Here is a 23,889-nt window from a genome sequence, read left to right as displayed (position 1 = left end):
TAGGTTCTAGCCAATTGTAATGGCCTGTTTAAGAGATGGTTTCTTCTTTTTCGTAATTTAATCATGGAGCTACTGAAAAGGAAAACCGAACAGAACCTTGGCGATATGGGTTTCTAATTAAATTGCAGATTCAGATGCGTTCTAATGCCTTTCCATGAAGTTTGGAACAATTCTCAAAGAATGAATTTTGTCGCTTGAAAGGAATCGTCATCCCTTTGTTCATGTTTTTCAAACTTGCACTGCAGCAATCTACACCCATAACGAACATGCGTGCCTACGTTCGTGTCTTCTCCTTTCTTTTTAGCCAGAGGGTGTGTTTTGTGTGTGTGTGTGTGTGTGTGTGTGTGTGTGTGTGTGTGTGTGTGTGTGTGTGCGTGTATGTGTGTATGTAAATGTGTAAGATATAATAAGTCAAAATAACTAAACCCAATATTTCTCTCCTTGTAAAAAGTTTGGGTTAAATGTTTTCTATGCATATTTCCATGCTTGTATTTCCTGTGATTATTTTACTTAATAAGTTTATTTCTAATTTTTGTCAGCTAAAATTGATGATAAGCATTTTTCAGGCTGTTCTGTGCTAAAATGTCTTTGGAATTTTTCCCGTACTCTGCCTCCAACTCCCATTGGGTGGGATGCCAATCTATTGCAAGTAAACCCTTTCCGCCCTAAAATTAATATCTATATTCTCCACACTGTTCTCCATGTTTTCTAAGGAGCCGAGTAGGACAATTAGTTTAACAATCCAGAGCTTTAGTCAATGGTCAATTACTTGATTTGGGTGTCCTTAATGTTTGATCGAGGGGTGAAATTTTCAGAAACATTAGATACTTGTCGCTCTTAGGAGTCAAAAGTTTAATAAATATTTGTTTAGCCGTTTTTTTAATTGTTTAATTCCTGTAGAGGTCAATAGATTCTGAGAATAGAAAATGAAAGGCTTTTCAGTTGATGGGAGTGATGTCAAAAAACCAAAAAAAAAAAAGAAATTACAAAAGCCAATTGGAATACAGGAAAACGTCGCGGGGGGCCAATGAGATCTCAAAGCTACCACAAGCAAAATGCCTGAGGACTGAAATAGATGAGACATGTAATAAGTTCTGAGATCAGTGCAGGTTTTTTAGCCAGAATAACACTCAGCGCAGGAGAAAAGTCACCCTTCTATTTGTTAAAGTGGAATATGTGTGCCGACCTCATACAGAGGCTAGGCGTAAAAAAAAAAGTTATCAGCAAAATGTTTCCGAGACGGAACTAAAGTGAAAAAAGTGAAAAACGATAAAAAGCGAATTGTAATGTATGTGGCTTTCATTTCAAAGAACATCATTTTAAAAGAGAGTCTGACCGTGAGACTCTGAGAATCAGCGGGAGATTTACAACGAAAGGGTAAATAAAGTGATAGAGAGAAAAGAGCGTAGAAAGGAGGCACCTATGTAAAACGAGCGATGTGGTGGAGAGACAAGTTAAGTCACGGAAGATTGTTACGTCTAAGCCGCAAGTCCAAGGTAGCTATCAGATAAGTACCCCGCCCGACCTTAGATGAGCTAATAAGTCCAGGGCTATATGCGTCTACATCTCACTGAAGGCAACGAAAGATTAAACTGCAATAATAGTAATAATAATAATAATAATAATTTGTTACTTATAAAGCGCAAAATACATGTGGATATGATCTAATGTGCTATACAATAAGACTAAGCAAAATAAAATATGAAAACGAACTATAAACGCAAACATGAAAATGCCTGTCTAAAGAAATGTGTTTTAAGAAGTGTTTTAAAACAATTAAGATCATTTACTGCTCTTATATTTGATGGCAATCTGTTCCAAAGTTTAGGAGCAGATGCCATAAATGATCTATCACCTAAAGTTTTCTTAGTTATGGTCCTGGGTGGCAATAATTGTAGTTCAGACTGAGATCGTAACATCATACGTCCGAATTGTTGCTTAACGTTAATTAGATCCGTAATGTACTGAGGTGCCAGCCCGTGGATAGCCTTGAACGCTAAAATAAGTAATTTAAATTCAATTCTGAAACAGACAGGTAACCAATGTAAGGAAAACAAAGTAGGAGTTATATGACAAAAACGGGAAAGGGAAAAAACAAGTCGGGCAGCACTGTTCTGAATACGTTGCAACTTGTTGAGATGTGCGGCTGGTAGACCATACGGCAAACCATTGCAATAATCAATACGTGCGGTGATGAATGCATGGACGAGTGTTTGTGTGGAGTCTTTAGATAAATACTTTCTGATGCGTCTGGTGCTATACAGGTGAAATAGCAAGGTCTTACACATCTTGTTTATATGACAGCCCATGTTCATGTTTTCATCAAACCACGATCCGAGGTTTTAACGACAGTCACAGGACTGATAGTAGCGTCACCACCGACCAGCCCCTTGATGTCAACTTTAGCGAGCTGTTGTCTCGTTCCGATTAGTATAAATTCTGTCTTACTATCATTTACTTTAAGCTTTTCTTTAATCATCCAACATCTGATGGCGCTGATACAGCGTTCCATAGCGTCCACTGCGTTGCTTTGAGCCTTGCGAATTAATCAAGTCTTTCATATTTTTTCTAAACTAACAGAATAAAAAAAACCCGACTGAAAAATACAGATATTATTCTCTAATTTTGTCTTCGCTAGACCCATTAACGTTTCGAGCTCTGGGCTATCTGTATTCAGTAACAAGTTCTGTGTACAGCATATAGAGGTAACAACATGATTGAGACTGCAATTGAGTGTTAAAAAGCACGATTAAAGTTTTCAAAGATAGCGTAATTGTACGAGCCCGTAGGATGAGTACGATTTGTGGTCCTCGAAAATTTTTAGGTGCTTATTTATACCAAATTGCACTCAAAATCATGTTGTTACTTGTTAATAATTTAGATTAGAAGTGTAGCAAAGAAATTTAAGACGGACGAAATTTTGGCAGCTCTCGCGCGCTATTCGTAATTTGCACTCGTGTTACAACTTTGCACTTGTGCTACACGAAAAATGCTTGGCTTGTTTTCAGCCAATCAGACACGAAAAAAAAAATTAAAGAAACCAGAACGTGATAAAAGGTACCTTAGTGCCATCAATCTTCATAACCGGCGTCCACCCTCCATCTCCACACCCAAAATCTCCCATGTGGCAGAGGACGGAGACTGGTTTGGAGTCCAAACGGAGGGTAATCAGTTTGCTGACATCAGATCTATCAAAAAGACTGATTTGATTAATTTAATGTAATAAGTCGCTTCAATCCCAGTATAAAAATCGACGGGTTTTCGTGCTTCCTAGTGTAGAGATATTTCTCTGCTGCTAAAATGTCAGCTTCCTCTTCTCGCTCCCTACCGATCGAATATGCGTCAAGATTTTTCCTTTAGAATGTGTCCAAAGGAGTTAAATCTTGTTTCAAACAACGTTGCCCGTACTTTTACCTTGAATATGCAAGAAAGATTCTGACATATGAATTACCTTTCTTGCAATATTCTCCTGCGAAACTTTGTTCACAGAGACAGTCGCAAGAATTGTATTTGAAACTAGGGATACAGGTTCCTCCATTTTGACATGGCGAAGAAGAACAAGGAGACTTAAATGAAAAAAAAATTGATCGGTGAAACAAGTGAATTTTTGAAATTAGTTGCATGAAACTACAAGCTGTTTTAGTGTTTCATAAATAAGTGTCTACCTGAATAAACAAATGAAGCGACCTTGTGTTTCCTTTGTGGTTCGCGGAGTGTCTGTACTTATCAGAAGACAACAATTGACACCATAGCTTTCCATCTGCTCCTTTGAAGGCGGCCATGTTAATTAAAAGGCACATAGCATTTCTTAAACATTAAAATGTGCAATCTAACAGGTCTTGCAAAGTGAATATTCCAACTCGAGTTACGTTCACACACACCCACACCCAGTTCGTCGGCCGCCCTCCTAGTGAACAGCTAAGAGCTTCCTCTGATATCCTTTCCGATTCGTTAAGTGGAAGGCCACATCAGTCACAGCGGACAAGTTTTACGGCGCTGTCATACCGACCAATCTTCATGTTCCTGTGGATTCGACTGTCGTTCATTCACATCACACATGTCTTGAGCAGTTTGTTTGTCATGTGAAAAAACTAGCATGTTTTTATGAGCCAAAATTCGGCCGGATTTCACTGAACACTTCACTTGCAGATTCTGTATTAAGACTGAAACACTTCGGGAAAATGTGTTAAATTCGGCCTGCTGAACTATTTCAGTTTGTGAACTATTGCAGATTGTGAATTTTGATGGTTTGTGAACTTTGATAGTTTGATACTTTTGACAGCTTTAGTTGTCAGATTGTTTGAACCATTCTAAAAATGATTCTGATTGGCTTATTGTAGCGTGCCTTATGGGAGTGGAGAGCATGCTGACGACAATGCTGTTTGCTTTTGAAATAAACTTCGTTTTGAAAATTGATTGTAATGCATGGGGAATTTAACGGATTCTTTACTATAAAACAAATAGAGAAGCATTGACTGTGCTCTGTTCTGTTGTAAAGCACTTAGGAAGCGGCTAGAACACTCAAGAAGTGCTACTACGTCTCGTGTCCCGTTAGTTAGTTAGTGTCTCGTTACGACACTATCTATCTCCGGGAGGAGATAGACCACCCCCCCTCCCGGTCTTTCTTGGTGTTCACCATGCATATTTCACCATTTACATATTGCATACATATTATTACATCCTTAGTTAATGTCCAACGCAAGTATCAGCCAATTTGATCGACGGCTTGTCAATCAACAGAGGAAAATAAATGACGATGTTTTAAGACTTTGTGATTCATCCAACTTGACAACTTTGAGGTCAAATATCTCCCCTTGCCAGAAAGCTACAACACCAATTTTGAATTCTCCTTTATAATCCATCGTTTCGTCTCTGAATACCATCAAAAAATCTTTGGGTACCATCGCATTTTTGTCTTTTATGCCTTTTAAAATCTGCTACTGTTAAAAGCTTCTCTCAACTACACCTGTAACGCAATTCTGGCTCTAGGCGGTCACTTGACCAAAGAAACCCGCATTTTATAGCTCGTTATCCAAGATGATTGATCAAGAAATCGAAGAAATGAGAAAAACTTTGGAGACTTTTTTTTAGGAATGGAAAATTTCACGTTTAGAGATATGCATGTAGGCGAAATGTTGATTGGAAAATCACAGCGATTCTTTCTTCTGTCGTTTATTACTTTGGATATTTGCTAAAATCAGCAAATACGGCTTTTGTAGGGCACAAAACATTTAGTAGTCCATCGTTTGATTGTTTATCATTATATTTGCTCATTGTTGGAGATTTGAATGTAACACGCTGAGTGTTGGTTGACATTATTACAAGCTCCAGTGTGCGACAACTTTGGCTTTTACAGACGAGAAATTCTGCGCTCTCGCATGAGAGGAAATATCAATAGCTCTATTAAACTGAAAACTGTGCTACTATTCCGGAAAATAAAATTAAAATAGTGTTGTCACTTACCGTCATCGAACATTTCCATGCAGAACTCCGCCAAACTAACATCTGTGGCGTGACTCGAAGGCTCTTCGTAGGAATTATTCAAAAGCGTTTCCCATGCTGTCTGGTAGATAACAATTTCAGAATATTCTATAGATCTCGATGTTTATTTTCTTGCTTTCATCGGAAACTATCTGCATTTTTTTTTAAAACATAGAGATGTCATTGTGAAGACACCTACTGCATGAAAGCTGTTTGGTAAAATAAAAGTTGGACGACGCACAACATAAACTTATCAAATGTGCGCTCACCCTCATCAAAGATTCCTACTTACAATCATTATGTACGAGGCAATTAAGAGGAAAGTTGGAGGAAGCGTGCTTAGGATTAAAGACAGTTAGGAATAAAGAAGGGTACCTCCGTAACTTCGTGACAATAAGCGATAAATAGAGTGTTTAACTCGATAGCTCACGAGTGAGATGTCGAGTTGAACACAACAAGAGAAATTCCATATCTAAAAGCAACCATGTATTATTTTGTTTATCATATAAACACAATCGCCCTTTACTGAGAAGAAAAGCTGAATTCATGAAAGAATGAAAATAAATGAATCGACAACTCTCGAATAACAATTGTAGAGTGCGTTGGCGCTAACTCTTAAGATGGAAAAATGCGTTGAATCATGATAGCACAAACAACAATGGTCGTCATTTTCAATTTACAAAATTCTCATTTATTGACTTTGTCCTTACCGACAGGGGAAGTCTTTCAGGTAAACGGCCAAAATTGGCCAGTGAAAAATCTTCCAGTTGTCGATTTTCATTCTCAGCTGAGAGAACTGCTAACGCCAAAGCCGCTGAATACGTAACCCAATGAATATCTCAACAGCCGCCGAAAAGTTCAGAGTTTAGTGTATCACGTCATATATATAGAAATGCCAATCCTCCACACCATCGCTCGCTGCCCTTTAGTGTTTCTGACCAGCACTGGAATCAGTCATTAGCCCCCTTTTTTTTAAGTTGACGGTGTGGATTTTGATTTTATATTCTTCTTTTGTCGCAACAAGAGGCTGGTATATAAGACTGCTACGTATAAAAATTTTATCTATCGTCGGACAGTGGTGGCAGCCACAAAGTATCTCACTCACAGAGCATGGAGAGGCTTAGTGTAGCTGACGTCTTTGAGTGCGATGTTGATACACTTCTTGATTTTGTTCATAGCAGGTAATAATATTTATTTAATAAAGTTGGGGACTAGGGTGGCAACTAGGATTTGCACCAGAATTTCAAAGACTATCTATATCAATTTTCCCCTGAACTTAAAAAAATCGTCCTTTTACTGTGGATCGATTGTCGCGAGAAGCTTGGGTCAAATGAGTCTGGAACAAAAGTTTGTTAAGGTTCAAATGGTTTCGTTATTTGGAAAAACCTATTCTTTTTGATGGATTATAGCTTCTACACTTTTCTGTTTGTCTCCTTGAAATCGATGTTCAAAAATGCCCAAAGAACTGTAATCAAACTGGGTTTGTTTTTTTTAACAATTAAGGCTACCATAGTAACATTACAGCTTCAAGGAGACAGGTTTGTTGTTCTATCAATATAAAAAACCTCATTAATAATAAAAGTGATCAAAACAAATCAAGAAACACAGCATACTGTTTTGACAACATCAATATTTTCGATGGAAAACACGAAGTAATGTAAATACATCGAAGGTATGCTAAAAGACTTCCAATAATAGAAAAAAAAAATCAAGTGATTCTCCTCAAAGATTTTATTTGCGGAGAAATAATCGTTCAATATTTTTGTACGGTCATTTTTAACGTGTGCGCCACCACGATGCTGAAATAACTTCCCATAAACAATAACACATTTTGATTTCCTATGGAACTCTTTGATAACTGAAAACCCACCTTTTCATTTCTTTTTATTTTCCTACTCGTTACAAAATCGGAATATAATGGACTTACTTCAAATTCGTTCGTTAGAGCTTCTTATCGATAAGTGAACTTTTGCTTGTAGAGTCAGACAGAGGTGCTTGTTTCGATTATTAAATGGATAAAAAAAACACAGCTAAGTGCTTACGAAGGAGGACTTCTCCCTCTTGAGACTAAAAATGATAACAAACAATAATGTTAAAAATATCAATAACAATTACAAAAAAAAAGGCAGCAACTTTTACTAGAGCATCATTCCAGTTGTCGATAATGTCTGCAATGAAAGAGGATAGGAAGTCATGCCGTGTGTCAGTGTACATCAAGTGAAAAGTTTGAAACTTGTGTAGATAACAAAGCTAATTTGAAGTTGTGAAAATCAATTTCTACTGATTTATTGCCTCTAATATGAAGCCTTTACTGCTAAACGGGAGCAATAAATCATGGAGAAGGAACATGATTCACAGGAAGTTCTTACCAGAGAACCAAAATAAACATCGTTATTTTAATTTAACAAAGCCTCATAATCCCAGCTGTTGTACAAGTCTTTCAGCGAAAAAAAGGGCAAGACGGAAATATTCACAGAAATATGGACATGTAAGGTGTCGCAGAGGTGAATTGGCTAACTTAGCTTGTAACAAGGTTCCACGATAATCAAAACTTTTCCATCACGAATATCATGACACACAGGAAGTTCTTAGCACCACCAAAATAAACAGTGGTTGCATGATAATTTGGCAAAGTTTCACAATGCCAGCTGTTGTACATGTGTAAAAACGATAACCCAGGAAAACATCAAATGAATTCTTCATTTTCACAAACTAGGTTTACATCTATCCATTTCTTTAACGCGCGCATTTTCAACGACGAACCAATTTAGTCAATTACATTATGACACAGAAATTTTGGGAGCTTCACCGGTCTAAACGTCTGCTTGACCATGTTATGAATATAAAGTTGTAGGAACGTTGCGTGACCTAAAACAATTCTTTCAGGTCCAATTTATCCTAATTCAGCACAAACGGTTAAAATATCAGTGTGCTTATCATTTAACAAATTTCAGTTATCATTCCTAAAATGGTACGACGGTATGGATATGAAAGGTGTCGTGGAGGTGAATTTGCTGACGTGTGACACAGCTGCATAATTTCAACTGTTATTTATCAATTTTTCATGATAGCATGTCAAGCTACAGAATGATGCGACAAAACTTAATCATGGCAATTGACAGGCAAACTATTGCTGAACCGAGCAGCATTCTAAACAAACATTTGTACTGGTAGAAACTAAGGCAGAACAGCTGACATACGAAATAATTTGACTGTCATTGGTTTAACCGGTGACAGCCTAATTTCCATTGCTTCAAATTTCGCCTGTCATGATAAGTAATATCAAGTAAAGAATTATTTTCTTAAGCATATGTTTAATGGGCCAGAACTTTTCTAATCGTGCTCTGTATTATGTATTCTGTTTTTGTCTCCCTTCTCTTATTGGAGTTCTGCTTTATGATACAAAGGGCTGTCAGATCACAAGGTTAGTTTCAGTATGACTTATATCCAATTCATGTTTACCTTTGGTTCGAATATTCGTGTTTCTTTTTCTGGGAAACGTCTAATTCAATTGTAAGAATTCGTAATTAAGTCATAAAATTAGCTTTTTCCACCTATATTAACTGAAGAATTGTTAAAATATTCAGTTATCAACCCACAGATAGTACTTAGAAGAAATTTTACATTTTCGTGTCCGTATGTGTATTGATTAAGTTAGAATTCTACAAAGCGAAGCGCAGACGATTAAAAAATCGATGTCAGAACTTCTGCCGAGTAATTTGAACCCGCTTAGTCGTCTTCCTCCACTGACCCAAGCAGTCCAGAGATTGCCGTCTCTCCGAGAAACCCGCCTTTAAATCAAACCCTTAAAACAAGCCAAACAGAAATGACATAGTTTTCAATTTAAGAACAACAGAGAATTGTTGCCGTGTTTACATACTCTCATAACAACACCCGAGACACTGTCGAGGGTTTGTATATCCCTTTCCTTGAAGAAATAAAATAGACGAAGAGAAAAATTAAAGTATAATACAACTGACGATGAAACGTCAACTATCAAGTTTTCCGTAATTCTTAACATATCACCATAAGCAATAACGTTACGTTTCATGTATTCTTATTTCTATTTCAAAGATGTCTGCATCGCAGACCAGTGTCGTAATTTGGAGTTTGGGCCTGAGAAAGCATTTGAAGGGAAACGCCTCATAAACCACACAATTCGCACCGTAGAAATAACAGTTTCCAGGTTCTGTGAAAACTTGTGTTATATGGAGCCCGACTGTGTCAGCATTAATCTTTGTTTACGAGCAAATGGAAATGGAAACTATAAATGTGAACTGAACAATGCTACTCATGAAGGAAACGAAAAAAAGTTGATAGACCAAGAGACGTATTCTTATCTCGCAGCTGAGGTAATGTAGCTTTCAATTCAAGATTAAGATTGGTTTATTTTGTTTTTCTTTTTAAAACTCTGAGTCTCGTATTCACCTTTAATTACGAACTTAAGTTGCCTTCCCTCTTTCAAGACATTAGCGGTAATGTTATGTCTGTGCTCTTCACCAGAATCTCGGAGAATATAGAAATAGGAGAACAACTATGATGACAAGGATAACGATGACGATATTGATGATGGTAGCGGTGCGTTTGATTATTAGACGATGAAAATGATTATAAAGATTATACTAACAATGACAACGGTTTGTTTTTTTCTGTCAGAATAATTGTGTTCAAAATTCTTGTAAGAACAATGCTACTTGTCAAAGCGGATTTACTAAGAAAGGTTATCGGTGCCTGTGTACCGCTGGATTTGAGGGTCCACTTTGCGAAAGAGGTAACACAACTTCAATGTTGATATCTTGAGGTCTACAGTTTAACAAAAAAAGGATAAACTTTACCACGGTGCTTGTTAATTGGATCTCGAAGAATAAAGGAGCTTTGTCTGTTGGCTTAAAGATCTCTTACTAGTCCGTAAGAATCGAACGACAACATGCCTTTGTTGCGGTTTCCTTACAAACACAATTCGATGGCGAATTTTTCTCTTTCTTTTTTGTTATTGCTTCTCATCATCTCCCTTCTCCTTACTCCTATCCATATATGAAGAAGGAGGCCTACCTAATTATTGTTGTGTTCACAGTTGTTGGTGCCTCTAGATATTTTTTTCCAGCACGATAATTTTGTTTCTATTTATTTGTTCAGACATTAACGAATGCGTTCATGGGCTACACAAATGCAGCTCTGATGCGTTTTGCAACGATACCAAAGGTTCATACAATTGCATATGCAATCATGGATTCACGGGAAATGGACGGGAATGTAAAGGTAGGTGTTGGATCTCTTAACAATTATGCAATAATAGTTGGTGGTGATTATGCCGGTAGAGATATATATGGACGAGACCACATTGAAAAATGATATTCTTGATTACCAAAGTGTTTTTGCATCAATTTGTATCAATGTAATCCTCACTGTTTAGTTTCACTCATCCTTTGTTTGACAGACTGTCTTATGGCTATAGAAACCTATGTAATATGTTCTCAAGAATAAATATTAATGCTGTCCAAATCAAATACGAATATCAAGTAATGCTGCTGACCTTTTAAATCTTTTATATATTTTCGTCAATTATTGGTCGGCTTTATATCTATGGACATCGATGAGTGTGTCGGAGGGTCACACTCTTGCAGCCCTGATGCCTATTGCAACAATACCAAAGGGTCTTACAACTGTACATGTAAACCTGGATTCACTGGGAGTGGAAGAGACTGCGCGGGTGAGCGTTACTGTTGAGAATATTGAGCAAATGAGGTGGATTTTTTAATTTGGAACTTTCTGATAAAACAAAAACTACTTTTACCATATTGAGAACAGTAAGTAAAGGAGGCCTACCCAATTTTTGTTGGTTGTTGGTGCTTCTATACATATATATATACTTTTTTTTGGTACGATAATTTTGTTTTTATTTTTTTTTTTATAATGTATTCGCTCAGACGTCAACGAATGTGTTTCTGAACTACACAAATGCAGCTCTGATGCGTTTTGCAACAATACTTAAGGTTCATACAATTGCTCGTGCAAACATGGATTCACGGGAAATGGACGTAAATGTAACGGTAGGCGGTTGATCTCTTCGCAATTATGTGATAAAAAATAAAGCCTACATTTGCAAATCATCCTCAAAGGGGTGGTAACTTAGATCTCGATCCTCTCAGCAAGAAAATGTATAGTGAAACTGAACGCGGGCAGAGATATATATGGACGAAACCGCATTGAAAAATGTTATTCTTGATCACCTAAGTGTTTTTGCATCAACTGGTATCAATGTACTCCTCACTGTTTAGTTTCACTCACCCTTTGTTGGACAGACTGTCGAATGGCTACAGAAACCAATTGAAGTTTTCAACAACTTACATTAATGCTGTCCAAATCAAATACGAATATCAAGTAATGCTGCTGACCTTTTAAATCTTTTATATATTTTCGTTTATTGTTTGTCGGCTTTATGTCTATAGACATCGATGAGTGTGTCGGAGGGTTACACTCTTGCAGCCCTGATGCCTATTGCCACAATACCAAAGGGTCTTACAGCTGTACATGTAAACCTGGATTCACTGGCAGTGGAAGAGAATGCGAGGAGGCGGATTTTCTAATTCATTGTTGTTTTTACAGTTGTTGGTGCTTCTATATATATATATATATATATATATATATATATAACTAACTGCAGACAGTACTGTTTCGGCCTTCTGGGCCTCATCAGTGCAGTGCTGATGCTAGGATGGGGGTAAGACCATATAGCCACCCCAAGTGATCTCACATATGTGGGATCATCTAAGCCATGCCAGAGTGCTCAAACTAGAAAAACTAGTGAGCATGCATAATGCTAGCAGCAATGACTCATCCTAGTAGAGTGCTCAATTTGGACATGAAAGCAAAGCTTTGTATGCCAAAGAGCTATATATATATATATATATTTTAACAATTATTTGTTTTCAGTTATTTGCGTATTTTTTCGTTCAGACATCAACGAATGTGCTCGTGGGCTGTACGAATGCAGCCCTGATGCATTTTGCAACAATACTAAAGGTTCATATAATTGCTTATGCAAACATGGATTCACGGGAAATGGAAGGGAATGTAAAGGTAGGCGTTAGATCTCTTAGCGATTATGTGATAAAAAATAAAGCCTACGTTTGCGATTCATCCACAATGGGGTGGTAACTTAAATCTCGATCCTTTCAGCAAGAAAATGTAGATTACAGGATACATTTTAAAGGAGATCTACCCAATTATTGTTGGTTTTACAGTTGTTGGTGCTTCTAAATATATATATATATATATATATATTTTGGTACAATGATTTTGCTTTTTATTTATTTTTTTATAATGTATTTGCTCAGACGTCAACGAATGTGTTTTTGAACAGACTGTTGTATGGCTACAGAAACCTATTTGATGTCCTCAACAACTAATATTAATGCTGTCCAAATCAGATACGAATATCAAGTAGTGCTGCTGACCTTTTAAATTTTTTATATATTTCCGTCAATCGTTTGTCGGCTCTATGTCTATAGACATCGATGAGTGTGTCGGAGGGTCACACTCTTGCAGCCCTGATGCCTATTGCAACAATACCAAAGGGTCGTACAGCTGTACATGTAAACCTGGATTCACTGGCAGTGGAAGAGAATGCGAGGGTGAGCATTACTTTGAGAATGTTGAGCAAAGCAGGTAGATTTTCTAATTTGATACTTTCTGATAAAACAAATTAAACTACATTTACCATATCAAGAACAGTACGTAAAGGAGACCTAACAATTTAATGTTGTTTTTACAGTTGTTGGTGCTTCTATACATATATATATATATATTTTTTTTTTTTAACGATAATTTGTTTTTAATTATTTGTGTATTTTTTTGTTCAGACATCAACGAATGTGCTCGTGGGCTATACAAATGCAGCTCTGATGCATTTTGCAACAATACCAAAGGGTCTTACAACTGTACATGTAAACCTGGATTCACTGGAAATGGACGAGAATGTAAGGGTAAACGTTGGGTCGAAATGTAGAAGAAAATCAGCTGGTGAAAAGTCTAAGTAAGAATTTTGATACACTGGCGATAGTACTGCTCTTCTTCTGAGCCTTGCAACTCTTATAAGTTTCTAAGTCCCTCTTCCGTGGACTGCTTTAAAACGTTTGCAAACTCAGATTTTTTAAAAATCCTTGCAATGAGAAAATGGCTGAACTCGGTTTTCGCATAAAATCGCGATTCCTGAAACCTTGTGTCTGTGTCTGCGCGATCTCCCTCATTCTTTGGCTTCAGAAGACAACTCAGATCTAGGTTTTAATATTTCTAGATATCATACTCAACCTCATGAAGTAAATTGCTTATTAGCTTAAAACTTTTCTTAGACTTTGAAGAAAACATGCATGCTGCCAAGTAAAGTGAATGAAAACTGAGAAACTTTTCCAGCCAAAAAACAGAGCTTGGAACATGAAAAAATTCTTCTGTCAATCTATCAGATTGAAGTCAATATAGTTTCCCAATGATGGATTAAGATGTAGTTAAAACAATTTCAATCCCTTCTAATCAAAGATATTTTTAACTTCTTGCAGGAGCTTCCTCGTGTAAAAGAATTCATGACATGCAAGTAGAAATGATTTTCGATATTATTTTCATAGTATATCAAATATCGCAGTTGCCCACACATAGTTTAAACCCATCACGGCACCGAATATACCCCAATTTTCAAACCATATTCCATATGCGGAGAAAGTCATCATTTGAACCTTGATCCATTTCAGTGGAGTGCATTGTCCTCACAGAAGAAGTGGAAAATATCCTTTACCTTTGCACACATGTTTGATTCAAGGGCACATAACCGAGTATTGTTATTATAAAGGCTGGTGTTTATATTCCGCAGATTTTGACGTCTGAAGGATCAAATTTTCATTTGCTTATTTGTTGAATCATTATTATTATTATCACTCTGTATCTTTCCCATTATCATTTTCATTGCCACCGTTGTAGCAATGATAATTATTTTTATAAGCTCAAGTTTTTTTTCACCATCATTGTTTTCATTACTAGTTGTTTTGTTTTGTTTTTCATTTTGATTCAAAAGATCAAATGTGAGTGTTGTGGTTACCCTTCTTGTTGACTCCCAACCATTGTCCGTTTTCTGTCACATGGGAAATTTTGGGTGTGGAGATGGAGGATGGACGCCAGTCATGAAGATTGACGGCAGAGAGGTGCATACTTTCATCCAATAATTAATTTCCTGTATAAACCCGCTCTCTTTCAAAACGTTGCAAGTTAAAAATGTGCATGTAACTTATGTATGTCTTTTGTGTTTCATCGAGAAGGTTATACATGAAGAACAGACCTCGTTCAAGACTTATTGTGTGTAGTGACTATTCAAAAAGAATGAAAAAGAATGCATAAATATATGCCCACATATTTGTCTTTAATATCATGTAACAGCTAGATAAGAAGTAGACATCATTAAGATCATAATTCGGTTAAAAGCTGTCCTGAACAAAGAATATATGTTATCTGAGTTGAAGTTCCAAGCTAGTTAATGGATATGTAGATATCAAACAGATTTAAAGAGCTGTCATTGCTCATCCCCTACACAGCGGGGGGAGGAGGATAGGTAGAGAAGGTTTCTTGGAGGACTAGAACATTTAGGGCCGATCAACTTGCCAATGAGGAGGAATCATGGATCATAGGAATATCACAGAGTCTTATCGGGGGATCAGGTTACTTTTATCGTGACACAAACAAACTCCAATTTGTTTTTGTTATATCTAAAAAGAGATAGGAATTTCTTTAAGGAATAGCAACGTCTATCATCCTTCATTCACTTCATAAATTATTATCATATCAATGCCTCTTGATTGGCGGGCAATTGAAAACACATCAGAACGCCTTATAACTAGATAGGTTTGTTATGCACTGATCTACGGCGCGGGGTCCGTGTTGGAAAAAAATGACCTTAGTCTTTACGACAAGATGCCGTAAACACCAAGGTCAATTCAACGGTAAAACAAATGAGTAATGGATCAATAAATGCAGATACACGACAGGACTTCGACAGCAAATATCCATTAATTCGGAGTAAAAAAAAAAATTGAATTACTCCTATATTTCAGACCACATTCCATTATGATGAGCATTACTGGATAAATGATGAAGGATACAATCTTCCCGGAGGAGAGACTGGGTTTGACGGACAGGAATCAAAGCTACCCACCTACTGGAACACATCCTTCTCCAAGATCTGTCTCGGTATGAAGATCGACCAACACCTCAATTTTATTGTCATCCACAAGCAGGCTGACTCTACGCTCACTGATTGCTGATGGCCAATACCGCGCCACCTCACTGGGTGGTGAGAAGTGGAAAGAGTTGATTGGTTCCCAAGGCTCATTACAGCGCAACTGCAACAAAGAAGGGTTCAATGTTGTTTGTAGTCGGAGTGGATATTCTAAAGCCAGAATTGGTATTGTTAACAACAACGAGGATGAGTGCGACTCGTGCAACTCAAGGATCGGATTTGGCACAGGAGGGAGCCCTAACAATTCAAATACGTGTGGTAACGAGGCCAAATATTATACAGATAATGGAGACAAATACATCAAAGCCATGGGATACATCTTGGTACAATAAATATGACTCAGTTTTCGCAAAAAAAAAAAAAAAAGAAAAAAAGAAAAAAACCTGAAATAATAATAAGTCCAATTGTCAAAATATAGTTTTTCCTGTTTCAAGTGCAACCCCTCGGATAGGGACTTATGCCCGTATATAACTTTGGTTTTACCCTGGATCAATCTCTAGCCATTCTTTCCCTGAACTCTTTATAGGTAAATCTCAGATACCAAGTTAAACACTTTTTTCATATAAGACGGCATATCAAACAGCATTCAAATATTCTGATAACAGAGGTGTCCAACTCGCTTACTTTGTCGTAGAAATTATTATTGGCCAATAATTTTTTTCCAATATTATCCTCAGATTTCGGAAGGAGTATCCTTTGAGGAAAAGGTGGACGGGTCAAAATCTCTCCCACTGCGTTTCGATTGTTATATGTATGACTATCATCTTTAAAGGATCGAATTGGAAAGGAACAGCTATGCTTTCTGGCCTTAATGAAATTGAAACGATACTTCAATAAAATAGACTAGTTTGTTGCAGTTTTATGTTTCTTTGTCTTCAGTGAGATGTAGTTGCACAGTTCTGGACATATCAGCTCAGCTAAGTTCGGACGGGGCACTTATCTGAGAACTACCGTGGACTTGCTGCTTAGATGTAACAATCTTCCGTAACTAATCTTGTCTCTTCACTACATCGCCCATTTTACGTAGTCGCCCTCTTTTTTACGTTCTTTCCTCTCTTCCACTTTATTCACCCTTTCGTTGCAAATCTCCCACTCAGAACCATATCTCCCGTTGCCGGTCACCGTTTTCCCTTCCCTCAAGGTCAAACTCTCTTTTAAAATGATATTCTTTGAAATGAAAGCCACATACAATTCTCTTTTTATCGCTTTTCACTTTTTTCACTTTAGTTTTATTACGGAGACATAAACATTTCAAACTAAATTTATGATACGGCACCTGTCTGACTAATAAATGATGCTTCGGGATCACTAACATGAAAGAAAAAATAGCTGCAAATTCTCTTAATACTTTGTTTTGCTGATAACTCTTTTTTAACGCCTAGCATCAGAACGAGGTCAGCACACATATTCCAATTTTGACACAGACGGGTGAATCTTCTTCTGCCCTGATTTTTTCTCTCGCTGAAAAACCAGCACTCGTCTCTGACCCAATTACATGTCTCATCTACTTCAGCCCCCTGGCAGTTTGCTTGTGGTAGCTTTAAAATCTCAATTGGTCCCATGTGATGCTTTCTTATATTCCAATAGGCTGTTGTAATTTCTTTTGTTTTGGTTTTTGACATCCCTCCCATCCACTGAAAAGCTCAAAGCCTTTCTTTTCCTATTCTCGGAATCCATTGTCCTCTACAAGAATTAAACGATTAAAAAATTTATAAACAAACACTTATTGAACCTTTGACCTCTAAGAGTGACAAGCATCTAATTTCTCTTACAATATCACCCCTGGGTCAAACATTAAGGTCACCCAAATCAAGGAACTGATCACCGACTAAAGCTCTGGATTTTTAAACTAAATCTCCTCCTTGACTCTTTAGAAAACATGGAGAACAGTGGGGAGAATATGCATCCTGGTTTTAGGGCGGAAACGGTTAACCTTGCAATAGATTGGCATCCCACCCAATGGAGGCTGGTGGCAGAGTACGGGAAATAACAGGCCCTTAGTTGCTCTACAACAATAAAAGCTGGATAAGCTCTTGCAGGAACAGCCCTTTGACTTATGAGCAGATGTTACCTTTCACATGATTTCTATTTTCCAACTGGTTTATTTTATGAGAACAGTCACAATGCACCTTAATACTGTTTTTGTCAGTTGCTCAATATGTATAAATTGAAGTAGCCTGGAAAGTAGGGAAAGATCCCAAAGAAGGTTTAGTACAGAACAGCCTGAAAAATGTTTATCATCAATTATAGCTCACAAAAATTAGAAATAAAGTTATTAAGTAAAATGTTTACAAGAAATACAAGCATGGAAATACCCAAGGAAAAAATCTAACCCAAACTTTTCACAAGGAGAGAAATCTTGGATTTGGTTTTTTTGACGTATATCTTACACACGTGTAGTATTGTTTCTTAAAAAAGGTTAAGAACTAGGGTACAGTAAAATTGGCAGAAATCATTTTCCCACATTCTGAATGTCCCATATACCCTTTATTCCTTGGATCGCAGCGTAAGTTCTCCTTACCATCTGCTATACATTTCTTTCAATGTTAGTGTTAAGAAGGTGGTATTAAATTAAAGTTCATAAGGTTGATAATTTTTTTTAACTCTCGTTACCTTTTGATTCATGGATTCATGACAGGACGGAAAACGCGTGCACTGTAAGTACCTCCCGTTGTCCCATACAAAGCCTTAGAAAACTTTTCTAAGGCTTTGTATGGGCTTTTTTTCTGGAGTATCTGAGTGTGAACCAGAACACCAACAGACCTATACATGTCTCAATTTTCCGAGGAGGGAATGTTAGGCATCAATGACACGTCATCGCTTGTCAAACTTTGTCAGTAAACATGAATTTCACTTACGTAATTGGCACAGGATATACTACTACCGATGAGGGAATAATAAATAAATCTGATCAGAAGTCTGTGGCAGGTCGGGTGATATTGAAACGCGTGGAAAATGCATTTTACATTTAAAAAAACTTTATACTTGGAGGATTTCAACTGCTTTTTTTTTTCTGGCAGTCCTTGCATAAACCTTGTACCCTGTTTCATCCACATTAATTCTTCGTAGTTGTACATTCACTGCGAACAAAGTTTTCCGGTTAATTTTTATCGTTTTATCCCGTTGAGATAGGCCGCTGTCCACTAGAATTTTCTACAACATTATATCAGTATGGAAACGCGGGCACAAACTCAGCCACAGGGAATCGAGTACCGAAGACGATCGCCAACAAAAAGCGCGCGCTTGGCGCGTGCTTGGCAAAGTAATCATGCCACGACGATCTCGGGAAAGTACAATCGAAAAAAAACGCAGCATGCGAAATCAAAGGAGGAAACGTGAACGATTGTCAAGGACAGCTAGGGAAAGGGAGAACAGAGAAATGAGAACACAAAAGGAAAGAGATGCATATTCTTGGCGCGAATGTATTATAGCAAATGGAAAGCATTAGTCGAACAGAATAAAAAGACCCTGGACAAAACCAAGGTAGGTACTCGGTTAGCGTCAAAATAGAATAAAATAGATATCAGAAAATGAGCAGTTGGTTACAAAAAACGATATCACCGAACTGACGCTGAAGGTAATCAAACTAGCATTGTCTTGCATTGTACAAAACGTCCTGGGGTTGACTTCAACATAAACTCATAGGGGGAGGGGAGAGTGTAGCCCTCAAAATTCTTCTCCTTTTTATGATGAAATGAAAAAAAAACTACAATCATTTTCGTAAAATAAGGCAAGGAATCCGAAATTGCCTCATTCTGAAATGATTTAGCGGGAATTCATTCATTTCTGTTTGCCAAGCAGACAGGCTAAACTTTCGTCTGAAAAGATCAGTCATTGAGCTTTGAGCATTTTCCCTTCCATCTTGCCATGTAGTGTTGATCTTGCCCTACCAAGGTTACCACGGATCAAAAAATGGCCAGGGATAGAAATTTCAAGGTCAGGGAAAAGTCAGGGAAATTAAAGTTTTTACACCACTGAGTTTCATACCATGCTGGAAGAAATATTTCAGATGATCTCAGCAATGTTTTAATGAAGAAGAGGAGACTGGACATTTTGTATCCATTTCATCAGGGAAATTTTATTTTTATCATGGATAGGTCAGTACCTTATAGTCAGGGAATCTTGGAAAGTTCTGTTTGTATTATATGAAAGGGATAAAGTTTATCAATAAATCTATTAACATAGGAATTACAATTTCCTCGATTGTGATTAGTTTTAAAAACTCCTATTTTCCACTAATTCACTTGCCAAGTTGTTGTTGTTCAATAAGCCAAATACATTCAAAGTTGTAGTTTAAGTCAACCAATCACATTCAAAGTTGTGGTTTAAATCAATCAATCACAACCTTGGTTTCAATCACCATAGAAACAGTGTACAGATTCCTAAATTGGGGCTTTCTTTAAAACAGAGAATTGGTTTCCCTTGAGCAATAACAATATTTAAGTGTTCTTTTTAATTTGGAAATTGTAATTTTTATGATTAATTGGTAAAAGGACTTTGTGTCATTCGTTTCGGTCTGTAATCACACTCGTGATAGACAAATTGTACTTCCACTATGCAGTCGTCTGATTTTGTTATCACTCATATGATTACAGACCAAAGACTACACAATCTAGCATGTGAAGCTTATTAAGCTGACCAGCTTCACTTTTCCTCTGTTTATTACTTTATTCCAGATTAGAGACAGGAATACAAAATCAGGACCACCCAGTAGCAAATTTGCCACTGTTAATTTAATTGATCCATCTGAGCTTCAACCAATCAGTGAAAAGGAATTAATACTAGGACAGGGTTCATATGGCCGGTGCATTTTAAAATCTTTCAAAAGATTAAACGTTCTTGTGGTAGAAAAACAATGTCTGATGCAAAGCACTAAAGAGATGGTAAAGGAGGCACAAATCATGTAGACTCTCACACACAAAAACATTCCTGCAATAATAGGAATCCAGCTTGAAAGAGAGCCTATATCTCTAGTGATGGAGTTCAAAGTGGAAGAAAATACATCCGCAACAGTCAGTAAACTATTGTATTGCAAAGAATCCAATGGTATATTAGAGAAAGTTAACAGTTCACTGACAAGCAAAGACTGGCTGATCATTTGTCATGATATCACAGATGCTCTAGCTCACATTCACTCTAAAGGCTTTCTTCATTGTGGTCTCAAATCAAACAATGTTAATATGTAATCCAAGATGGTGGCTCTGGGTCCCAGAACCTAACTTCTGAAGTTTGGTTTTATATGAGACAGGCAGAGTGAAACAAAGAACATGATTTTTACAGATTATGTGTAATACCCAGATGTTATGAACTGCTGAAATTGGCAATATTCTTTCAGTTATCTAAGGAGCTATTTATGACAAATTATGTTATTATTATGCTATTTATATCAAACAAAAAGAAAACTGCATGTAGGCTGCTGGTGGAAACCCTCTGTATTAGTCTGCCCTCTTCCACAGTTAGCAGTGGGATTAGGGAAAGTCACACCACAGTAAATTAAAAACAAACAAAATTTATCACAAAAACAGTTCCAGCAGCACAGAAAGGCCACAATGTTGGATGGATGGCCAGGTATACAATTGGAAAATAAATTGCAAAATGTGTACCAGCATGTTTGTGTTAATCCCATATTATGAAGTATGAGTTGTTTTCAGTAACTCAGTGTCAAATTTTATGGTATAGTTTTCTGTAATAATAACTAATTATCATCATATTGGCTTTCCATTGTTAGACATTAATGCCAATTTCTTGACCAATTGGAAGTAAAACCAAGTATAACTTGTTTACATATCTAAAAGTAAATAAACAAAGTTAAAACTGGGTGGGTTGCCTTGAGAACCCATCTGTTCTGGTGTGTTGTTTTCTGAGTTCTTAGAAATAAGTGCACACTATCTTAACTCTGGTGTAATTTTGAATATCAGAACCCTGAAGAATAGCTCTTACTAACAGACCTGGTGCATGACACAGTAGTTTGGGTGTGTTTCTATCTGACCAAATGATAGGCTTTGACCTGTTTTGAGACTTATCCGTGTCAATGGTACTGTCCATCTAGTGTGTAAACATAGTACTTTTAAATGAATTCAGTAGACTTATTCATTTGATCATTATCATCTGCCACACAACTGTGTTCCCTATTACATTAGTGTTCACTGTGAGATCTAGAATGACATAAATGTAGGCAAAAATGGTATAATAAATTATTTGAGCCTAAGCCTTCTTGTAGTTGAAATATTGGGAAAGAAAGGAAGAAGAAAATAATCAAGAATATAGAATTAGGCATATGCAAGATAACATTCTGTTTCCATTGTTACTTTAGCACATCAGTATTCCTGTTGTGAAGATGTCACATCTTTTATCAACAGGACTGCCAAGATGACTCATCTTTTGGCCAGTTTCTGTTTGTTATTGTAACAATAACTCTTGCAGTCCACTGGCAAAGGCCAAAAATTAACTTAGGAATAAAACAAGGATGCTGTGGCTCAAAAAACTTTGTATTAGGACACTGACAGCTTGAACCTAGGAGTCAGCATTTAGGCTTTGAGTTTAAGCAGAGACTTTTCCCTTTTTCTAAAATTTATGATCTATTTGCAAGCATTTTCACAAGCCAAAGCCAAAGCCTTCTCTTAAAATTAATGATTGAAAAACCAAGGTATGTTAGTTAACATTTTCTTTCAATTATTAAGTTTCATTGTGGCAACTTCACCTTCACCTTGTTAGGTTCCAAGAGTTCGATGTCGCCATAGTAGTTACACAAAATGGCACATCAACCAATGCTAGGAGTAATAACTGATTTATTTCTCATAGTGAGTCATATTATATACAGGTTTTTAGATAGGCGTAATTAGAACGGAACGATAATCATTTTAGGCATTTACCACAAAGGAAATTTGCAGGTGGGCAGTAGTACGTTGTGGTGTATTCTAATCAGGGGCAAGTGTTAAGTAACTTAAGTGTGGGTGCTCGGAATATCCGGGCATGTATTCTAACACCCCCTCTTGCTCGGACGTTGCGAGCATAACAATCTAACTACCTAGAATAAGGCCTGTGAACTTTTGTAACGTAACTTTAGTTACAGGTTTTGTGAAGATGTCTGCTACGTTATCTTGCGTTGCAACATATTCTAAATTTACATTTCCATTCAGTACTTCAGATCTAATAAAGTGGTACTTAATGTCGATATGTTTTGACCTCTGATGATTTACAGGGTTCTTAGCTAGATTGATCGCTCCTTGATTGTCAACTTTAATAAGTACGTTATCGATCACTACATTCATATCACTACATAACTGTTTGAGGAATTTCGCCTCTTGAACTGCGTTCGCTAGACTAATATACTCAGCTTCGCAAGTCGAAAGTGCAACAGTTGGCTGCTTGTGACTTTTCCATGAAATTAAAGGGCCGTTTACAGATAGCTGAAAATTATACCCAGTAATGCTGCGCCTATCTTTTACAGACGCTCCCCAATCAGCATCACAAAATCCAACTAACTTCAATGCTGATCTTGATTTGCAAAATGTTAGGCCTTTTGCACGCGTGCCTTTTAAATACCTTAGCACGTGCTTGGCCATACTGAGGTCTGATTCAGTGGGGCAAGACATCTTCTGTGAAAGTTTAGTTACAACATAACACAAGTCAGGTCTAGTACCTGTCATAACGTAAATAAGACTACCAACAATTTCTCTGTATAATCTGGGATCGCTTAATGTGCGCGAATCCTCGCTTTCTTTTTCTATCCCTGGGGCACATGGGACCGATTTAGGTTTGCAGTCGGACATCTCAAATTTCTTTAAAATCTTATCGATGTATTGCGTCTGGTTTATTTCAATACTCTCTTCGCTGCATTTAAACTCCGTGCCTAAAAACCATGCAAGTGGGCCGAGGTCCTTCATTTTAAATTTATTACTCAAAGCGCCTTTTACCCGCTCTAGCAATGGTAAATTTGTTGCGGAAATAATTAGATCGTCGACCCAAACAATTATAATAACACGACCTTCTGTCTCGGAATTGTGAGTGTAAACACAGGAATCTGCGGCTGATTGAACAAATTTTTCTTCGCACAAATAATTATGAAGCATGTTGTTCCAGTTTCGGCCACTCTGCTTAAGACCGTATAAGGACTTTTTCAATCTACA

General features: G+C 37.1%; 1 protein-coding gene, 1 long non-coding RNA gene and 1 pseudogene across 4 annotated transcripts; all 3 read left to right on the top strand.

Moving 5' to 3' along the window:
• Positions 1-8,378: 8,378 nt before the first annotated feature.
• LOC149042544 (uncharacterized) lies at positions 8,379-16,616 on the top strand (annotated as a pseudogene). The gene is made up of 9 exons (XR_016188816.1): positions 8,379-8,905; positions 9,556-9,833; positions 10,138-10,252; positions 10,618-10,740; positions 12,993-13,115; positions 13,344-13,460; positions 13,833-13,860; positions 14,546-14,672; positions 15,576-16,616. The product of XR_016188816.1 is annotated as an uncharacterized LOC149042544 (transcript).
• On the top strand, positions 10,832-11,912 carry LOC149042545 (EGF-containing fibulin-like extracellular matrix protein 1). Its single transcript, XM_089213132.1, has 2 exons — positions 10,832-11,191; positions 11,409-11,912. Exons 1-2 carry the CDS (start codon positions 11,065-11,067, stop codon positions 11,471-11,473), a joined length of 192 nt encoding a protein of 63 aa, XP_089069258.1. The 5' UTR covers positions 10,832-11,064; the 3' UTR covers positions 11,474-11,912.
• A 1,760-nt stretch (positions 16,617-18,376) lies between the features above and the next one.
• On the top strand, positions 18,377-20,747 carry LOC149042543 (uncharacterized). 2 transcript variants are annotated; one of them, XR_016188648.1, is made up of 3 exons: positions 18,377-18,417; positions 18,893-19,243; positions 20,437-20,624. It is a non-coding gene; the product is annotated as an uncharacterized LOC149042543 (long non-coding RNA). The 2 variants fall into 2 exon arrangements; XR_016188647.1 differs by lacking the exon at positions 18,377-18,417 and having other exon boundaries at positions 18,877-19,243; positions 20,437-20,747.
• Positions 20,748-23,889: the final 3,142 nt, after the last annotated feature.

This window comes from Pocillopora damicornis, chromosome 7 (genome assembly GCF_964200805.1).
Source record: "Pocillopora damicornis chromosome 7, jaPocDami1.2, whole genome shotgun sequence".
Classification (NCBI taxonomy): Eukaryota; Metazoa; Cnidaria; class Anthozoa; order Scleractinia; family Pocilloporidae; genus Pocillopora; species Pocillopora damicornis.
The sequence above is the reverse complement of the archived record's forward strand: the minus strand, read 5'-3'. Positions and strand labels throughout refer to the sequence as shown.

Coding starts and splice junctions, on each gene's coding strand:
- LOC149042545 (XM_089213132.1), top strand. CDS start 11,065: ATGGACATCGATGAGTGTGTCGGAGGGTCACACTCTTGCAGCCCTGAT. Junction 11,192..11,408: donor GAGTGGAAGAGACTGCGCGG/GTGAGCGTTACT, acceptor GTATTCGCTCAG/ACGTCAACGAATGTGTTTCT.